Source organism: Manacus vitellinus, unplaced genomic scaffold, assembly GCF_001715985.3.
Source record: "Manacus vitellinus isolate BGI_N305 unplaced genomic scaffold, ASM171598v3 scaffold_0_pilon, whole genome shotgun sequence".
NCBI classification, from domain to species: domain Eukaryota; kingdom Metazoa; phylum Chordata; class Aves; order Passeriformes; family Pipridae; genus Manacus; species Manacus vitellinus.
Window position 1 is genome coordinate 3503469 of NW_021938789.1, and position 21003 is coordinate 3524471.

The 21003-nt window shown below is 36.6% G+C and overlaps 1 protein-coding gene across 1 annotated transcript in view; it reads left to right on the forward strand.

The window, feature by feature from the left end:
- HTT (huntingtin) overlaps window positions 1-21003 on the forward strand; it is a 79220-nt gene that overhangs the window by 37603 nt on the left and 20614 nt on the right. The window contains exons 32-47 of the mRNA XM_029961741.1: window positions 114-192; window positions 326-487; window positions 1374-1429; window positions 2212-2360; window positions 3018-3154; window positions 5127-5243; window positions 7322-7444; window positions 7965-8200; window positions 9517-9659; window positions 12897-13104; window positions 13702-13843; window positions 15097-15276; window positions 16739-16915; window positions 17162-17238; window positions 18466-18604; window positions 20132-20254. Coding sequence (XP_029817601.1) covers window positions 114-192; window positions 326-487; window positions 1374-1429; window positions 2212-2360; window positions 3018-3154; window positions 5127-5243; window positions 7322-7444; window positions 7965-8200; window positions 9517-9659; window positions 12897-13104; window positions 13702-13843; window positions 15097-15276; window positions 16739-16915; window positions 17162-17238; window positions 18466-18604; window positions 20132-20254 — 2248 coding nt within the window. The remainder of the gene's footprint in view (window positions 1-113; window positions 193-325; window positions 488-1373; window positions 1430-2211; window positions 2361-3017; window positions 3155-5126; window positions 5244-7321; window positions 7445-7964; window positions 8201-9516; window positions 9660-12896; window positions 13105-13701; window positions 13844-15096; window positions 15277-16738; window positions 16916-17161; window positions 17239-18465; window positions 18605-20131; window positions 20255-21003) is intronic.

The following is a 21003-nucleotide window of genomic DNA, read 5'->3' on the forward strand; positions in this document are numbered from 1 at the left end:
GTAGATTAAGAAAAGTTGGCATTGGCTAAACAATGTGCAGTTAAGAACAGCATGTTTTGTTTTGGTTTTTTAAATGTGTCGTGTGGGGTTTGTTTTTTTTTTTTTTGTAACAGATGGTTTGATGTGCTGCAGAAAGTTTCTACACAGCTGAAAACTAGCATTTCCAGTGCAGCAAAACATCGTGCTGATAAGGTACTTGTATCTGTGTCCTCCTGAAAGAGCTGTACCTTAGATTTTAAACATTTTTCCTCCTTTTAAAACTAATTTGGTTTTGAATCAAAGACCTGTTCAGATGTTAGATTACTTTAAAATCTCTCTATTACAGAATGCTATTCACAATCACATTCGTTTATTTGAACCCCTTGTCATAAAAGCATTGAAACAATACACAACAACAACGTCGGTACAGCTACAGAGACAAGTTCTAGACTTGCTTGCTCAACTGGTTCAGCTGCGGGTTAACTACTGTCTGCTGGATTCAGATCAGGTTGGTACCTCACCACATTTGCACATTTGTCATACAGGGATCTCACCAGCAGGCTTAGGTAACACTTGCAGCAAAAATACTTCCAATAATTCATCTATTGCACTGTAGGTAAAAGCAAAGACTTAAAGGAGGGAGAGACTCAATTTCATCTCAAGCCACGAAGAGCTTCAGATTTCTGGGGTTTATAATTTAATTTCTGAGTTCTGCAACAACTATTTAAGAACTGTTCATCAGACTGACTTTAGGAATAAAATGATATGGGCAATACTGTCACTGTTGTTTAAATAAAACTTCATTTACATATGGAAATACCTTCTTTCCATACTGAGAATATGGACTTCCTTATGACAGATAAGGAGCATCATGGTTGACAACTATTGCTTGATGTTAATGGCAGTAGAGGGGAGCTAGTGGCAAATACAGTAGTCTGTATAGTTGCCCATGTAAGCAGTAAATTTGTAACATAAAATGGATTATTTACAAGTGTTTTATTTATTACAGTATTTTTGGGTTTATAAACTAGTGTGACTTTCAATACCTAACTTTTCTGTAAGTTCATGCAAGATAATTCTTTTTAATTCATATATACTTTGGATTTTATCTTGGTTTAGAGCTAGATTTTTAGCTTAACTTCTTGACTGTAATGCCTCAAATACTGTGTTACATGAGTGAAAGAGAAATATACAGACTATGGGTAAACCATGGTCTAAGTTCATGCAAACTGTAATAAGCTGTAACATCAACAGGACTGTGGAGGGAACATTTCATAACATTTTAGAATGAACTATAAGTGTAAATGATTTTCAGTGCCTGTCTGTAATTGTCAAAATGGTGTCAAATGGGAATTAATGTGTCTGTTCTGATGCATGGTTTATTCTTTCTTTAGGTGTTTATTGGATTTGTGCTAAAGCAGTTTGAATACATCGAAGTAGGACAGTTCAGGTATGACATTTGCAATGATCCTTTGAACAGTGTGGGTTTACAGTTGTCTCATTCTGAAGCAAATAGTGATAGTTTTCCTGGTTATTTCTGCCTTATGAAAAAGGGAGAGTTCCCTTCTGAGTAATGTGCTTGTTTTTTCTCTGGCTTCAGTGGTAACCCTTTCAGATGTTTTAGGTTCCATGTGATTGAACAAGTCAGGAAGTAACACGTTGGAATACAGTGTGAAACTGTGCTGTTCTGTTTCTCCATTTTGGTATTGTAAAGCCATTCTTTGGGACCCCCCACCAGAGCTGTACTTTCAGGAATCGGCATTTCTTTGCTAGATTCAATTGCTTAAGGGAGAGCTACTTCTTACTACTGTGGATTCAGAGTGAATCCCTGTGTATTCTGATCACCTGGTACACTTTGTATAGGACCTAATTGATCATAAACAAGGCAGTGAAATTTTTATTGTCAGTTATTTCTGTTTTCTCTCACACTTGAGTTTGTATGAAGAGATAAGTTTGCTTCCTGCTCTGTGGATCTCCTACAGAAATACGCTGATGTCTCATGTGCATTAGATAGTATGTTATAATATTAGTAACTGTTAATGGTCAAAGCTTGAAAGAAAACCCCTTGGGAAAAAATCCATTGTACAGAACAGGGCACAGAAAATATAGAAATACTATATGAAAGCAAAACAATACATTGTTTAAAAAAACCTGACTGTAGAAAGATTGAGTTTTACTGAAGAAAGCTGTGCAATTCAAACTTGACACTTTAAATTTTTGTTTCGTTTTCAGGGAGTCTGAAGCAATTATTCCTAATATCTTCTTTTTCCTGGTGTTACTGTCTTATGAGCGGTATCATTCCAAACAAATAATTGGAATTCCCAAGATCATTCAGCTGTGTGATGGTATCATGGCCAGTGGAAGGAAAGCTGTTACACATGGTAATTCTAAAAAAAAATTTTACTAAATAAAAAAAAAAAAAGAAAAAAGGCACCAACAGTAGTAATAGCAAAAATTCAGCAATAAAACCAATGTTGGCTACTAAGCTATAGAAAACTATAATCATACTGACTGTTCCAGAAGACACTAGCTTTTAAAATCAAGACATCAAATAATCTCACTTAATTCCTTCAGGAAGTTTATTAAACCGTACTAACACTGCTGCCCCACATTTTGCATCGTACATAAGTGCAACAAAGCTTTTATTTGAAACTTTATTAGGTAATGAGCTGACAACATAGCAGTACGTTCAAGGCTTTGATTTAATTTTTAGTCCACTTCCCTTTTTCTTTCAGCCTGTAAATAAACATCTCTTTCATACTTTCCAGTGATTCTACTGAGAAAAACTTTATAAAAATATCTTTTTTTAGCCCTATGAGAATGGGCAAATGTGTCCAAAATGTAAATTTTCTACTAGAAGTGAAAAGATAACCATCATTATGCATGACAAATTTGGGGTTTGTGGAGTTTTCTTGGGTATGGGTAGAGCCTTTAATAAACTAAAGCCGAGCTTACTTTTAGTAACTGAACTATTAGATCAAGAAATCACTGTTTAAGAGTGACTTTTCTCACACTAAAACAAAAACATCTCATTTCAGCAATACCAGCTCTGCAACCCATTGTTCATGATCTCTTTGTGTTAAGAGGAACAAATAAAGCTGATGCTGGGAAAGAGTTGGAGACGCAGAAGGAGGTGGTGGTATCAATGCTGCTGAGACTTATCCAGTACCATCAGGTAAGAGGACAAAGCATCCCTGTTTATGGTCTATAAAAGGGTAGCATTGCTGTGACTGCTAAAAATGCTTCAGGCAATATCAACAATTTTCTATATAAAAGTTGAGTAGCTGGACTCTGTGTGATAGCTTTCCCCGTAGAGTGAGCATGCAAAGATCTTTGAGGGTAGGGGAAAGGTTCTGCATTACAAATCAGTATTTCAAGTAAAATAACATGTCTGTAGAATTTTGTAGTCAAGTCTAGATAACTAAGCACTGAAATGTTCCAGTTGGGATCATGATCTTGGTTGTGTTGCTGACAGATTACATAGAAGGTTAGGGGAAGAGAAGAAACTTAAAGAATGGGGGTAAAATGGAAGAGAAGACAAGTTTAAAATTAGGAAAGATTCTACATAAGGATGATTTTACTGTACAATAGCACTATCTTGAATAAGACTTATTTGAACAAGGTAATGAAACTGGTAATTAGGTATTTGTTATCACTTACTACTTTGACCCAGACCTCATGGATTTGGAAAACATGTTTCTGCTTTGTAGGAGTATAACAATGACTTTCTTCAATACACTTTGTTTAAAAGAAAAACATAAAAGTAATTTTAAGAGAAGTGACATGATCAACATGGGATCTTATTGCTTATTCAGGTGCTTAACAAACTTAATGTTCCTTTCATCCTTTCAAAATGCAATTCTAGTGTATGCTAATGTAAGCACTGTATTTTCTGAGAATAGTTGGAAAAAAGTCAGTACATCTTGTCAAAATAATTTGTTAGAACTGCATGTTCAGATTGGGATAATTTTGTGTATCCACATTTTCTTTTGAATTTGTAGTTTTATAATCATAAAATGACTAATATAACTATATGAAATGACACTCTGTAGACACATGATGTGAAATAGTGAATAATTTTGTGTTACATAAGGTACTGCAATTGCTGGCAGATCTCCTTCTGACACACTTAACCTATTAAAGACCACCCCTGCACTGCTCTTCCCACACCATCCCATTTGTAGCTCTTATTCTGCCTTGTTCTGCTGGTGCCATATATATAAACTAACCCTGGGCTATTCTGTTGTTCCCTGGCTGTGGCTGGGATGCTCTGCAGTGGTGTCTCTGTAAATCTGGGAGGTTCCAAAAGCTGCAGCCTTTAACTCCACCCATGGAGCTTCAGAGTTCAAGACATTCGGGCCAGAATCACTTCTTGTCTGCTCTCTCACGTGGAAGTTTTTTGGGAAGAAAGTCACCTGGGAATCTCTCTCTGCCTAATCTGAATTACTTGACTTTCTTTGACAAGTGTTCTAACTTGTTTTCTGAACCAGTTTTTTCTGTCCCACTTCCCAGTCAATATATTAACACTGTTGCTTGCTGTGTCTTTGACCTGTCTGTCTTTCAAAGCATAGTCTCTATAACCTTCAAACCTGTAACTCATTCAGCACAAGAAGTGATCCTTGCTTGGTGTGCCCCATTATGTTCTCTCTTGTGAACTTTTATATGGAAGTAACAAATCTCAGGTGAACAAGCTCCATGAAAGTGTTTGTTCTGTTTCCTTGACCAAATGTAAACTTTATTGGAGCTAAAGGCAGAGTATACATTTGGAAAATTGCTCTCTTCCTTCCTTCCCTTTCTGTTGAATTAGTGGTGCAGCATTTAGATTTCTGATCCTTTTCTTAGTTGTTTGTGTATTCTTTTGCCAAATAACATTTAGAAAGGATAAAGAAAGCAATTTTTTGTAGTTTATAAGAGTAGCTGGAAAATTCTTTAAAAATCACCGTCAACAGCAAAAAAGTTGTAACTAAAAACAGGCTTTTATCCTGAAAATGGGCTTTTATAAATGTTGTGTGATTTCTCATGTGGGATTTTTTTCCCCACTTTTTGGCAGATGGTTGAAACAATGAATATTTTTCCCACTGTAGTATTACTTGAATGTTGCTTGTTAGTATTGGCATTTACTTACATTCTTTTGGTCTTTTCCTCAGGTACTAGAAATGTTCATCTTAGTATTGCAACAGTGTCATAAAGAAAATGAAGACAAGTGGAAGAGATTGTCCCGGCAAATAGCTGACATTATTCTCCCAATGCTTGCAAAGCAACAGGTGGTTATATGAATGTTTTAAATCTATAAACATCTCAAATAATTGCTGTAATATATGTATCAATAATGGCTTTGGGTATTTGAATTCATTTTTTTTTAATATGAAGACAAATCTTCTTGAAACTGTGGTTGCTATATCTGGAAAAAACAATTACTGCAAGGTAAACTAAGTTTCTGAAGTGATGAAGTTCATATTTAAGTGCATGAAGTATGTGCACTATGATTGAGACTGTCTCCAGAGGAGACTCATTCTATTTCTCTTAGATACATGGTTATATCAGAACACCTATTAAATGACCTGAAGATTGTCTGAATGTCAAAATTACTTTTTTTTCATAGCTACAGTGGGTCTAATTGCAGACCAGAATACTTAAAGCCCTGTCCAACCTGTCCTTGAACACTTCAAGGGACGGGGCAGCCACAGCTACTCTGAGCAGCCTGTTCCAGTGCCTCACCACCCTCCCAGTGAAGAATTTCTTCCCAATATCTGATGTAAATCCACCCTCTTTCAGTGTAAAGCCATTTCCTCTTTTTGTATCACTACCTGGTCTTGTAAAAAATCCCTCTCCAGCTCCCTTACAGGCCCCCTTCAAGTACTGGAAGGTGCTCTAAGGTTTCCCCAGAGCCTTCTCTCCAGGCTGAACAACCCCATCTCTCAGCTTGTCTCTGTAGTAGAGGTGCTCAGCCCTCTGAGCATCTTCATGGTCCTCCTCTGGGCTTGCACCAGCAGGTCAGTGTCCTTCTGCTGAAGACTCTGGAGCTGGATGCAGCACCAGAGCAGAGTAGAGGGACAGAATCACTTCCCTCAACCTGCTGCCCATGCTGTTTTGGATGTAGCCCAGGACACAATTGGCTTTTTGGGCTTTTTTTTTTTCTTTTACCTAACTTCCTCTTTATAAATAAAAGTGTCTTTAGATGGAATTTCCTGTATTTCAACTTGTACTTATTGCCTTTCATCCTGGTACTGGATACCATTGAAAAGATTCTGGCTCTTGCTTCTGTGCTTGTCGTCTCCTTCTGCTTCCTCTGGTCAGATACTTGTGCACGTTGATGATCACCCTGAGCCTCCTCCAGAGTGAATAATCTCAGCTACCACTTGTGTGACAGGTGCTCCAAGCCAGTAACCATCTGTGTAGCTGGACTCCCTCCCTCCAGTGTGCATGTTTCTCCTACTGGACTGCATACTGGGGCAGGAGAGTGGGTGCTTCATATCTGAGAAGTAAAGAAGACTCCTTTTAGAAAAAAAAATTTCAGTGCTGCTCCCTAAGCAATAGAGGACTTGTCTTTGATACAGCTTTTCTGGAATTATAAACACTTCCTTCAAGGATAAAAAGTAGAACTAGTGAATTGTGCCCTAAATGTTCTTTGCTCCATGATGGCAGTTCCCCAGTCCGAGGAGGAGATCTCGTGGCTGGGGAGAGTGGGCAGGATCAGAGAGCAGGTTTTGAGCAAAGCTAAAATGTTGGCAAATTGAAATTTATGTTGTTTTGTATGACTGTGCACGTGATCAACTGTCAAATTATTTAAGCAGGATTGGGGCATCTAGATTTATAGTTCAGTCCTTTGCTTTTTGTAGTTGATTGTTTTAGAATTTATCTAAAAAACTGTTCAAATAAGCTGTCCTGCCTCTGTTGCTTTAATACCACTGGAGCTGTGCACTTTTCTGATGATTAGGAGGGTTTTTTCCTTGTAGTTACCTGCTTAAGTTTACTCATGACCAGCATTGCTCTCTATAAAAAAACTGGGTAGAATGTGCAAGGAGGAGAAAAATTTTAAATTTTGTAACAACTCAGTCTTCTGGTCTCATTCTCTGAATAAGGCCTATTTCTCCTAAAAAAATATATGTGGTATGTATATTGGATTTCATATAATAGGTTTTTGTCCATGTTATTGAAATTCAGGTGTAGAAAGGCCTGCAATGAAACTTTAATTTACCTTTATGGCTTTTGGTTGCTCTGAATTTTGTACTGTAAAGCACACAGGTTGTCATAGAAATGTTTGAAACATGAAATGGTAATTTTATGTTGGAGTTACCATTAGTGGATAGTTAGAAATTAGTTTTGTGTTTTTCTTTTACAGATGCATATAGACTCTCATGATGCTCTGGGAGTATTGAACACTCTGTTTGAAATTTTGGCTCCTTCATCCCTTCGCCCTGTGGACATGCTTTTAAGGAGTATGTTTGTTACTCCTAAAACAATGGTAAGCAATTGTTTCCAGAAAAGAAAGAATCTGGTGGCTTTCATGCAAAACAAAAGAACATGTGTTTCTCTTTAATAATTTGCTATGTAGTGTTAAAGTACCTGCAGCAGATTTTGGGAATGAATTAGTTAGAACTAATATGATTTACCAAATGCTTTATACAGGAATGTTCTGCTTATGGATTACTTGCCTTCATACTGTATTTTGAGGATAAGGAATAGAGAGAAAGGTACTGTTACAATAGTCTAGAATTCAATTTGATAGATAAATCACATTTTTCTTATGCAAGTATTAGTACCATTTTTGTAGTTGAGAGATTGTTTAACAGAGTGAATATAAGCTTGACAGTTACCACAAGAATAGCATTTTGGAAGACCTGAACTTAAAAGTTATTTCCTGCTTGTTCTGTTCTGAGAAAGGTCTGGTTTTTGGGTTTTTTTGGTTTTTTTTAATACATTCCTATGTTGTGTTGTTTAACCTCAGAAGTGTTCAATGTTCTGTTTTTTTATGTTTGTGTTAGGCATCAGTGAGCACTGTCCAGCTATGGATTTCTGGAATTTTGGCTATCCTTAGAGTTCTGATTTCACAGTCAACAGAAGACATCGTTCTATCCCGTATACAAGAGCTTTCCTTCTCACCTTATTTGATTTCATGTCAAGCAATTAACAGACTGAGATGTGGAGAAAACATATCCACACCAGAGGATCACACTGAGGGTAAACAGGCAAAATATCTGCCTGAAGAGACATTTTCTAGGTATGTTGTCTTTTGAATAACTTAGGGGAAAGATGTTGGTTTCTGAGAAATCACAAATACATTGTGCATTATTTTGCATGTATAGAACTGTTTCTGATAAGAATAAAGTCTCTTAATAAGTTGATATAAGTGTGTGTGGAAGAAGCAATACTGAGATGGACAGGGATGTAGATAAGCAGTTTGTTGAGCAGAGACTTTAGACTGTTCTGGTACCTCTTCTCAAGCCAAGGGATTGACCTAATGGAGCTGTTAAAATGGGTGAATCCTGGACTTATTAAAATCAGGTCCAAAAACTTAACTGCTTAACCTTTCCCTTCCTTTCTGTGTGGTGACTAAAAGACAAATCATTTCCTTAAGCAGAAACCCAGGTACTGTACTGGAATCTTGGCAGCCGTGGGATTCAAATCTATTGAGTTAGTTCTGCTGTTTATTTCCTATTTTTCAAGAGCTGGCTTTGTCTAGTTAGCTTCTCATGTTGATGTCCTCAGAGAGTGATGAACTTCAGGCAAAAGAAACGTGGAGAGAGGGCAGTGGTATTACGTTACAGAATGTTTGTCATTAAGGCATTGTATTTCAATGTGGTGGGAAACATTGAAATAGATATTTGTTTAAGAAAATAAGGACTTTTTACACAAGTATGGAACTTCAGATAGGAATAAAATGCTGTTTCTTGTTATTGAGCTCACTGTGAGGGTGATGAGTGGAAGGAAAAGGGGCTTCTGGGCACCCATACTGTGACCTTATGCCCAACAACAGTGATGTGGGTAATGGTTATGGCCAACAGCAAGGATGGCTTTCCTCAAGTGCTCTTTTTCGTTGCTTATTTTGACACCACCCATTGCCCCATCTTGAGGTTTGATACAGAACCTGTGGAGTAGAGTGTGGATAGATGAGGCTGTAAACAGCTGAATTACTGTGACTTGCTGAATTGCCTCTGCTCAGCTGAGCTGTGGTAACTGTCACAGTTTGTTTTTAGCTCAAGGCAAATCACTATAAAGACACCATAACATTCTGAATATAAGCTTGGCAAGTGAGGTGGGATGGTGTATGAATCCTATCATAACTTCAGCTGATGGAGTAGATAATCTAGATCCAGTATGTCATTACTGAACTGCTTATGATCATATAACATCATATTTGTTTTAGGTCAACCTGTTCTGTAGTGTTTTGTTTAGTATGCTCTTTAGGATGAATGGTCAAGGGCTTCATATTTTACTTTTTAAAGCTGACTAAGTTACGTAGGCAAACCTCATCTTGTTCTGAAAGATGTTGCATTGATAGTTTTCCTGTTGATTGTGTATGTGGTTTTTTTCAAGATTCTTGTTACAACTGGTTGGTATTCTACTGGAAGATATTGTTAACAAGCAATTAAAGGTGGACATGAATGAGCAGCAACATACTTTCTACTGCCAGGAGCTGGGCACACTGCTTATGTGCTTAATACATATCTTCAAATCAGGTAATACTTGAAACTGTATGTGTTCTATCATGATACAATGTGTTGTATCATGCAATGGCAGAGTGGTTTTTCAGTTCTAAGACAACTATTGAATGCATTGAACTACCGAGAAGGAGTACGTAGGTGCTGAAGATGTTATATTTTACTCCATATAAAGAACTTCCCAAACTTTTGTGCTTGTGTATGCAGGGCACATTTTTCACATTTCTCCTTTGTGGAACAAAATCTAAGTAGTGACTTATCATCTCTCCTTTTTCACGGTCTAAAATCTTCCAATCAAAAGAAGTGCAAAGCGTTCCAAATTTCTGGCCATATTTCTCATGGTTTTTCTCAGTTTGGAGGTTGGTAGGTCTGTCCAGGCTTAAACTTACTGAGTTACAGACCACTGGTTCAGACTCATGGCAAGGTAGCTTCCCTTTTTTTTTGTCATAATTAATAAAAACATATAAAACAAACAAATCCCCAGAAAAATAGGAAAGGTAGCACTGTTCCAGCTAACTGGTCAAATTTCCAGTTTTGGAAATTCTACTTTAGGTATCTTCTACTCCATACCCAGTAATCTGGCCCTTTGTAATTCCTTAGTCCTTAGATTGATTCCTTAGTCTTATTTTCCTAGTAATGGCACTATCTTCCCTTTCTTCTTTTATTCTTACTTTACTATGACTGCCCTTTTTGAGTACTGATTTTCAACTTGCAGCTGAAATCCAACCTTGGATTAACTGTAGTTGTCTCCAATTTAAAAGGTCTTGGCACAAATCCCTGGTTCTTCATAGACCTCCCTGCAGATACAGAACAAGGAACTCTGCATTCCGTTGCCTCAGTCTACAAAATGGGAGTTAAAGTACTTTACTACTTAGCAGAAGTGAATAACAAAAAACTGCATGCAGAATACTGTTGTTAGACATTTAAGTCGATTCAGTGCTCCATTGTGTCTCAACCATCTCAGATCTTTTTTTCTTTTCAAGCTCTTCCTACAGAGTTCAGTTTAAGTCCTTTTTTGAGAAAAAAATCTTAGTTCTGTTCCTATCATTCCTGCAAGCTACCTCTTGCAAATATAAGCATTGTAGGTGTAGAGTTAAAACAAATCAAGTGCAGGTGGATTTGTTCTGGGTCTTCAGTTAGTTCTCTATCTTAGCTCAAAGCTTCTGCATCGCTGTGGTTTAACTTTCAGTAGCTTCACTCCTCTGAGTCTTCAGTGACACTAACAGGTAGAAAAGTGAGAGGGAAACCATTTGAATTACATTTTGAGAGTTTGTTCAGCTATGGTGGATGATGTTTTGACTTGTCAGCAGAGAGCTTTGGCTTAAGAAATGGAGTCCTCTAAACCAAAGTTCTTGGTGTAAGACTCCAGGACTGTGCATGAAGGGGCACAAAATTTGGTGACAGTTACCAGAGCCTTCCTTGATCTTTGAAGGGTGCTTTGGGGCACAGAACCCGGGGTATAGTGAGTTGACAGCTCTCTTCCCGTGTGTCTGTTAGAGTAATAATTGTTTATACTATTTCTGTTTAGGAGAAACACCTGAAAAACATATTATAACAAATAACTTATGCCAAAGCGTTTTGGAGTAAGTGATTAATTGGTGTCAAGCCGGGAGCAATGAAATCAGAAAATCAAGCTGGCAATTGAAACTGGGGAAGTAGGTTCTTCCACAGTGGCAGCTGGGGATAATGGAAAGGGAAAGCACCTAGTTCTGCTGCAGTGACAGGCTTCCAGGCAGCACTGGGAGTCTTTCCAGGAATTATGGAGAAATTTTCATGGAAAATTAAATATTAAAATACTCATGCAGAACACTGGGATATGTGTATTGCACGATCTCTAGAAATTAATTTAATGTAAAACTACAAATAACTTAGGGTATAATATTACTGCTAGTATTTATGAGGCGTAACAGAGTAGAAGAAACATTGTTCTGACACCTGGGCTGTGTTTTCATGTCATAACATTTTTGTTTAGGTTTAGGATTAACTAAGTGCCTGGTTTTGTAATACTTTTCTTTTGTTCAGTTAAATCCTCCATACCTATTTTCTCTTGAAGTTATATGCTCCTAACTAGAGGTGTAGCTTATAGCAACTTGTGTCTGGAAACACAGACTGTATTCTGTTGTTTTTAACCACTGTTCTACTTAGAAGTTTTGTCTTCTCACCTGTTACAGTGGTTTCAAAATATGAGTGTTGCTGACTCCTATGTAGGAGCTACTAGATTATAAGTGAACATTTTCAGTAGAAATAAAAGGCATAGACCAAGTGAAAAGATGAGCATGCAGTGGCTTTCATGACTGTGGGAAGTCGCTAGATGGTGCAGTTCCTGCCAGTGCAGGAAGCTGGAATGGTACTAGCACTGCTTTGCTAGTAAGTGGAACCAGAGTTTTAAGACTCTGTTACTTTTCCCATTCTTTGCTGTTTACATTGTGTATTTATCAGCCCTGGGGGCAGCTTAAACTGGTCCACATGGATGTGGAATTTACAGCTTCATTCTTCTGTATATCTGGCAAAGCAAGCAAGTAACTCTGCAGATTTCCTTCATTATTCTGATTAGCTCTTGGTTTCTAACTTACTCTGAAGGAACCCTTTTTTTTTTTTACCCTGGTCTTATCTTCTCATAGAAACTCAAGAAGTTCTATACCTTTAGACAGCTTTCCTTGTTTTCCCCCCCTTTTCATATTTCTTGTTTTCCCACCCTTTGTTTTGGCATATGAACACAGAATGAGCAAGTCAGAAAGCAAAATTTTGCTTTTGTGCTGAGTGTTCAGTATGCAGGGTAATGGCAGAAACACTTTTTGCCCTTTAGAAATTGGATGGAAGGGTATAAGTTTAGTTTCAATTAAATGTATTTGGAAAGCCATCCTCTGAACTAAGATACTTGTAAGCCTTCTTCCTTAACATGCAGAATAGTAGTTCCATCATGGTCTTAATTAGAACATCTGTGTTTTAATTTATAAACAAACAAACAAGAAAGTCCTGGTCCCGCATTGAAAATTTTAAATTTAATAAAGTTTTCATGTATCAGATGAATTAGAATTATAATCAAACCTATCTAAAACATTATTTATTGAGTCTGAGAGCTGATCACTTCTGGTTTACACACTGCCCTTGGGCAAACTCCATCACTTGCCTTAAATTTATAAAACCACTTAGAATATACCTTTCTTGCAGGAATTCTACCCTGAATAATTTTGAGACTTCAGAATTCAGACTAAAGCATAGTTACTCTTAACATGCTTTTGTTGTTGTTTTTAGGGATGTTTAGAAGAATCACAGCTGCAGCCACCAGACTTTTTACAGGAGATGGATCTGATGGTAGTTTCTACACCCTTGAAAGTTTGAGTGACCTTGTTCAGTCCATGATTCCCACACATCCTTCTTTAGTTCTCCTCTGGTGTCAAATCCTGCTTCTTGTCAATTATACCAACTACAACTGGTGGTCAGAAGTGCATCAAACCCCAAAGTAAGATTTGATTTTTGTTCCCTTGTAGTAGCCATGTGTTTCATATGATTATGTTTGCTAAAATCTTATTAAAGCAATCTAGCTTCTTTCTGCTAAGCCTATCAGCCCATTGAATAGTGCTGCTTGGATTCTGAAATGTAGTTCTGCATTTACTTTACATGTACTGTGTTGTCTGTTCTGACATGGGTTTGATTTACTGGTATTGTCTCTATTTTTCTGGGTTGTGCATCATTCCAGTCTGACACTACACTGAGTGCTCAAGAGCACTGGTTTGGCTTGAGAAGAAAATACAGTAGGTTCTGTTATCCTCCCAGAGATGCAATAGCCCATGTTTCTCTTTTAAATAACCCATTTAATTCTTTAGACTGTCCGAAAAAGTAATAAGCAATACTGCAGTTGTTAAAAAATAAAGATCTGATGGGAAACCAAGTGTCTACTTCAAAGCAGAGTAATGTTTGAATGAAATTCATAGGGAAATATATGTTATGTAAGGGCATTGGTAGGACATTCCAAGCAATTTGGTTGTTAATGTTTCAGTAGCTGTACCAAGAAAATATAGCAAGAAAATAGTAACAAAATATAATGTACTTCCTGCAGGCGACACAGTCTTTCTACTACGAAGTTGCTTAGCCCTCATATATCTGGAGACAGTGATGAAACAGATTTGGAATCTAAACGGGGCATGTGCAATCGGGAGATAGTGAGAAGAGGAGCACTCATTCTTTTTTGTGACTATGTTGTAAGTTTTGAATTATGACTTTTATAACTACAGTTTTGGGTTATGATGCTGGCAGTCATTTATTATTGGTGTGTGTTAACTGAACCTGTCTGGCTCACAAGTGAAAGATGAAGACTTGTGAAATTAATAATTTTATTTTCGGATGGTGCTTCTGTAAGATTAGATATGACTTCATTTGGCATTTTTTTGCTATTCTGAACTGAGAATTCTCTTGGCTTGTAATGGATACCTGGTGGGTAATAGAATTATCTGCTGGGTATCATATCCCTTACTTGTCAGGTGCTTGGAGCACACTCAGTAGTTTTAGGTTTCCCAACGCCAGTAGCAGTGCATAATGTCCAGGAGACAAGGGATTTTTGTCTCTACACCTTAAGAGGAGAGGTTTTACATTAACATTTAACTTCCATTTTGTTTCTCTAATGACAGCAGTTCCTGTGGCTTTGGCCTCTCACTGCCTCAATATTAGCATTTTATTTCATTGGGAACCTTTGAGGTGAATCCTCTGGTCATATCTAGTAGTACACTCTGGTTTGCATTGCAGAGCGGTTTTGAGGCAAGCAAACTGCATTCCTTTCAGATTCAATTAACCAAAAGCTGTGTGTAAGAAGCACTTCAAGTATTAATGGACATTCAGTCACCAGAGTCAGATTAGAGGTAGTCCAAGGTAAAATCCTCCCAGACCTCTTTGCTGGGGTGGGACAGCCTCTCAGCATCACCTGGTTAACTCTACAGATCTTTTCATGTTGCATTGCACTGCTTGTCAATACACATACAGCCTCTTTAGGTTTGACATTAATTATTGACAGATTTTATTGGATTTGTTTTCCAGAAATTATTCATCTTGTATTAAAGGCCAGTAGTAATAAAAAATCTTTAAGAAGAAACCTAAGTGAAAATTACATTTTACAAGACAACTCTGTGCATGCATGTTTATTTCAAACAACATTTCATTAAAAGCAACATCTTTGAATTGACCTTCTCAATTTACTTGTTTCTAACCTGGGTTTTTAGTGTTTTTAAAAAAATAATTTGCACGTTCATTATAAATATCTAAATTTGCAACAAGATCAAAAGCATTTGGAAAATTTGTCATGTAAAAATAATGATGGTGATATTAAAATATAGACACTTTATGTCATTATTTCGAAGTAGCTGTCAGAATTATATATGAGAAACTTCATGTTGTGTCATATTTAGTAATTAAGTTTTAACATTGGTGTTACTGGAATCAAATTTTAATTTTTCCCCTTTAGTGTCAAAATCTACATGATTCAGAACATCTGACCTGGCTTATTGTGAATCATGTTCAAGACTTGATTAATCTGTCCCATGAGCCTCCAGTACAAGACTTTATTAGTGCTGTTCACAGGAATTCAGCAGCCAGTGGTCTCTTCATCCAGGCCATTCAGTCACGGTGTGAGAATCTTGCAGCTGTAAGTTTATCTAGATAGACTTTTTGTAAAGAATAAAGTTGCTTACATTTCAGCATAAGTTTAACTGGTAAGTACGCGAAGTCTGACATTTTTGGGTCACTTATTGACTCCTAATTTTATTTTTAAAGTCACTTGTTTAAAATGCAAACAGCAAACCTTATATTAGCAGTATCAGTGTCAGATGTGTTCCAGTCCATCCAATCTATGAATTCAAGTGGAGATGGTTAAGTTACTTTTCTTCCTTTCTGGCTATTACCCCACGTAATCAATACCTGAAGAGTAAATGAAAGCTGTAACTTTCGCCTCTGATTTCAGTATTTCAGTACCTTGGTAATATAAATAACAAACTATAGAGGCAAGAGTATGAATCAGTCTGTCTTCATAGGCTCTGAGAATATGAAAATGATTTGCAAGCTCCTACCTTGCCCATTGATCTGTCCCAAAAATTGTAGACTCTTGGTGAGGGAAAATCACCAAGAAATTCAGGGTATGATTTCTCTTGATTATTTTGGTTTCAATTTAAAAGGAGCGAATGATGTTTTATAGGGATATAAAAGATTGTATGCATCCCTCTTAATCTTGGGAGCTCACTAGGTAGGAAATGTAATTTGCTGGACTTTCTCTAGAGTTAATTGTGGAAGATGCCACCTACAGCCTGAGTGGCCTCAGTGATGTTTCCTATCTCTTCCCATTGTCTCTGCCTATCTAGTGCAAATGTATTAGTGCTTTAGGCATGTGAGTAAAACACTTTCAAGTTACATAGGATTAATCTGGGCTTCAGTATTTGAGAATCAGTCAAATTAACTAAAATAAATAAGTTTGAATGGAAGGTGTAGTCATTCTGTGAGATGTTTTGTGAATATCAGAAAAGACAGTAAAATAAAAATGTCTGATATTTACAACCTGCTCTAAAACAAGACTGACTTCATGAGTCAGACTTTTTTTCCTTTAGATTATTAGTGCTGAATTGGTGCTCATATTTTAAAAAATAAAAGAAATTTTAAAAATTCTTTGCAACCCCTTTTAATCATGTGTAGCTGTTGCTGTTTTTATGACTGAACATGTGCTCAAGAAATCCCTAATGCTTCTCTGGATTCCTGTGCATCTCTTGTCTTGACTATTCTCATGTTCCTGCCTTCTTCCAGCAAGAGTTGAAGCTTCTCACCATTTTCAAAGCTTTTTGCAATTTCACTGAAGTCTCTAGCTTTTTTCCCTAAAAGTTTTGCTCCCTACTTTTCTTTGTGAGAGTGCACTTTTACAGTTACACATCAAACAACTTAGTGTTCATATTAATTAAATAACCAGTAACTCAAACCTATTAACATATCGATAATAATAATGACCAGCTAGTTGTCTGCTCTAGTTTTTTGTAAATGCCTTTCACTTCAAGATCTTTGTGTTCCGATTGATTGCCTTTTTTTTTTTTTTCTGGTTTTGTGTTTTGTTTTGTTTCAACACCTAGCCCACAACTCTGAAGAAGACTTTGCAGTGCTTGGAGGGAATACATCTCAGCCAGTCTGGGGCTGTCCTGACCCTGTATGTGGATAAGCTCCTGTGCACCCCGTTCCGGGTGCTCGCCCGCATGGTCGACACTCTGGCTTGTCGGCGGGTGGAAATGCTTCTGGCTGCAACTTTGCAGGTAAAGACAAATCCATTCTTCTAAACAACATTGGGCAGTGCCAGCAATATAATCAAATGTGATGATTTAGAGTAAACCAAAATATGATGTCAAAGTGATTTCACTGGAAAGGAATTTTTAAATTTAATATACGGATACATGAATGTTTACTTTTCACTTTATCTACCTATAACTTTCTTAATCTGTTAAAAGTATCTGTGGGGATTTTACATATTTCTGTCAAATTCTTGTGACTCTTTCCTATAGAACAGCATTGCTCAGTTACCAGTTGAAGAACTTGATAGAATTCAGGAGTACCTTCAAAACAGTGGATTAGCAACAAGGTAAATAATACCAATAATACCAGTATGTGTTACAGTGTCAAACTAAATAATATTTTAGTACTAATTGTGTTAACTCCTGTTTTCCTACATTTGGGAGTTTTTTTAAAGATCAGATAGTGGGTCTTTTTTGGAGGTAAAATAGGAGTAAAGCCTCTCATAAGATGCTGGCATATTCTGGCAGAGGGGCAGTTGTGTTTGCTGTGTTGAATTTGCAATAAACTTAAGAATTGCAGCAAGCTAAAGGCGTGATATCATCAAATTCTCTGTCCTGCATCCCACTCAGTATTTAACTTTTGAGAAGCAACAATCTCAAAGTAATTTCTTGACAAAAATCTGTATTAGTAAAACCAACTTTATTTTTTTCAAACTTTTGTAGAATATTGTGAGTCCAGGCTAGGTGGGATTGGTTTTTGTTGGTTTGGTTTGGTTTTGTTTTTCCCCAGACTGCTTTTAGAAAAAGGAGCAAATTATTCAGTTTTTGAAAAAACTTTATTTGATGTTGGAAAGATCTTAATTTACTACTTTTGTTGTCATTGATGTTTGAAGTTAATGTCTGTTGACTGAAATGAGAAATAAGTAGGGAGAAAGAACCTAAAACCCAAGACTGCAGTAGATCAATAGTAACATGCCATCATAGGTAACATCACATTTGAATTTTTAAAAAAAACTCCAAAAAAATTAGTTTGTACAAGTTCTTGATAGCAGTAGTGGAATTAAAAAAAAAACAACAAAACAACCAAACGAAAGAACCCTTACCCCCCCCCAAAAAAAATCCCTGACACTGACATAAATCCAAAAACTGGAATTCTTAATATATTTGAAAATAAAAGTATGGTTTTAGCGGATTCTTCATTAGTATCTTTTAGAATGTATTTGCCTGCAAACAAATAATCTGTACACTAACTTTGATTCTTCTTACTCATTAAAAAGATTTGCTACATAAAGAAACTGAACAGCTTGTATTTCACACTTAAGTATTGTACGAATTCTAAAACTAAATTAAATTTAAATCTTTACTGTTGGTGGTGCTGAGTTAATTTGTTTTGGCCACTGATATCTGGAGAAACTTGCAGTTTTGCATCCTATGACTGCATTTATCCATCAAAAACTTAAGACCCTACTGCTTTTCTCTCCTGGGATTGGAGTTGACTCACTGGATGTCTTTGTGTTTTTAAATGATTTACAAAACTGAGTTAGTTCTCTGCTGATGTGTTCTTCTGTTTTCAGACACCAAAGACTTTACTCGCTCTTGGATAGGTTTCGTCTTATGGTAGCACCAGACACAACTAGTCCTTCACCTCTGGTTACCTCACACCCGTTAGATGGAGAAGACCAACCAGCTTTAGAGAATGTAATTCTAGACAAAGTAAGATTATGTTTAGAAAGAGTCACTAAAATTGCAGAATATATAAATGCATCTTATTTTTACTGTGCAGTTAATGCTCTCAGGATTGTCAGTGTATCTCAAATATAGATCAGTGATTAATTTCATATGTGTTGGCTGACTGTTGAACTTAGGGTGGATAATTAGCACTTGCATAGATGTTTGTTATATTGACAGTGCTGTGAAAAATTTACCAAATTTGGTTTCTTTGCCTGACTTTAACGGAAAGATTTAGTAGAGACAGATAAATAATCTGGGGGTTTTTATGTGTTTACTACAGTGATTAATTTTATTAATTTGCTGAAAGTTGTTGGTTGGCTCTTGAAAATTAATCATTACTTGTCCATTACTTTTCCCTTCTCAGCTTTAAATTAATTTCAGAGAACCATCTCAAATATTTAGCTGTTTCTGTCTTTCATTTCTGTCTGTATTTCCAAGAGGGGTGGGGGGCTAAGAGCAAATCTTTGGGGCCTGTGCCTTCCTTTTTTCTAGTTTGTCCCATGGCACAGATAATTTCTCCTTTTCATTCCTCCATGTTCTACAGTGATACATGGCGATAGGAAACATATGTAGCTGAGATGGAAAAAATTATTTGATTAGCTGACAGTTTGGACAATTCTGATAACCACTCGAGGAACCCACTGGCTTAGGGGAGAGATTGAGAGCTACTTGGACAGCAGGAGAAAATGTCCTGTAGCCTTCTGTCTTCATATTAACCAAAAAATCTAATTCCACCATCCCTGAAAATCTGCGCAAAGGAAGTAGTTTTTGTGTGCTTCCTCCACAACCTCTACATAGTTCACAGAATCATAGAATATCTGAAGTTGGAAGGGACTCATGAAGATCAATGAGTTCAACTCCCTGCTTCTCCCAGGACTACCTAAAACTAAATCATATGACTAAGAGCATTGTCCAGATGCTTCTTGAACTCTGACAGGCTTAGATGTGTTCTAATTAATATCAACAATTTTAGGTTGTCCAGTTATGATAAAGAAAACTAGTAATGGAGTAAATTTGCAGTCATGCAAGGTCTTAATTTATTCCAGGGATTGTTAAAAGATAGATGTTATCTTCATCTGTGGGTTTATTTGAATCTGAAAACTTTTCTTTGGTTATAGTATTGGGTTTTTGCCATTACTGTTATGTTTGTGTGACTACTGAGTATTCCATGCTTCTTTCCAGATAGTCTCCTCAGCTTTAGGATCTTAATACATACACCTGCACTATATATAAAGATTCATTTTTCCTCATTTCCTTTCCGTACTTTATGGAAATAGACAACTTATAAGTGAATACCTGTTGGTCTAGTTTGAGATGTTCCATTTCCATTCAACAGTTGTTTGTTTTCCTTTGCTTTTTTCATTGAGGTTTTTTTACATTAATTTAATTTAGCCTACTGTAGCCTAAACAGACATTCAGTGCTAATGAGCAGTTCTCCTCTTGCCTCCATGAACTGTCTTATTTTCTGAAAACAAATATGTAATAAATTTCCTTTTTTAATTATTAAAGGACTGGTATGTGTCACTAGTGAGGTCACAGTGTTGCATCAGATCTGACTCAGCACTGCTGGAAGGCGCAGAGCTGGTAAATAGGATTCCTCAGCCTGACCTGAACTCCTTCATGACCAGCAAGGTAATTTCTTTGTCAGATGAAGAGGATGTAATTAGTTCCTGTGTTCATACTGATAGTATTAATAGATTACATTCTTAAGTGGTTACATTCTTAAATGTAAATACTTCAAATTTATATAATACTTGTAATTAATTTGGGAAGCTAAAATAGTAGCTATTTGTGTAACACAGTAGATATCTGTGTCTAGCAATATTGCTAATAGTTATCTTTCTAGTAGTACAGGTTGGATGTATAGAGTGGAAGTAAAGGTTCCTTTACGTATTGCAATCACAATAATCCTGTGTTACCATTTTACATAATCTTCTTGTTTTGCCATACAGTCCATCTGTTTTTCTATAACCTTTTCAAAATCTATGCTAGATGACTTGCAGTGTGCCAGTAACAGGCCACATATACTGAATCTGGCATAAAGGAGAGCTTGTATCTGTTGCTTTTTTTTCTAAGAACATATTTTTTTCAAATTCTCTATGTTACATTTGCTGCTGGTATGCAGAAATAATAGTGGGGAAATCTTAAAAAGATGTTTGACTTGTTGGTTTGAAAGCTTATTACTTGAAGATTCCTTGTGTATATGCTGTCCTTAAGCTTTTTTCACACAGTGTCCTGAAAATCTGGAATAAGCATTTTCTTTTCCAGTATGGTTCTGGTTGGAATTTAAATGTGGAACCCATGTGGGCTTAACTGTGGTGTTGTTACACCACAATAGAGCAGAGGTCATAATAGTAAGTTAATTGCTAAACTCAATTTAC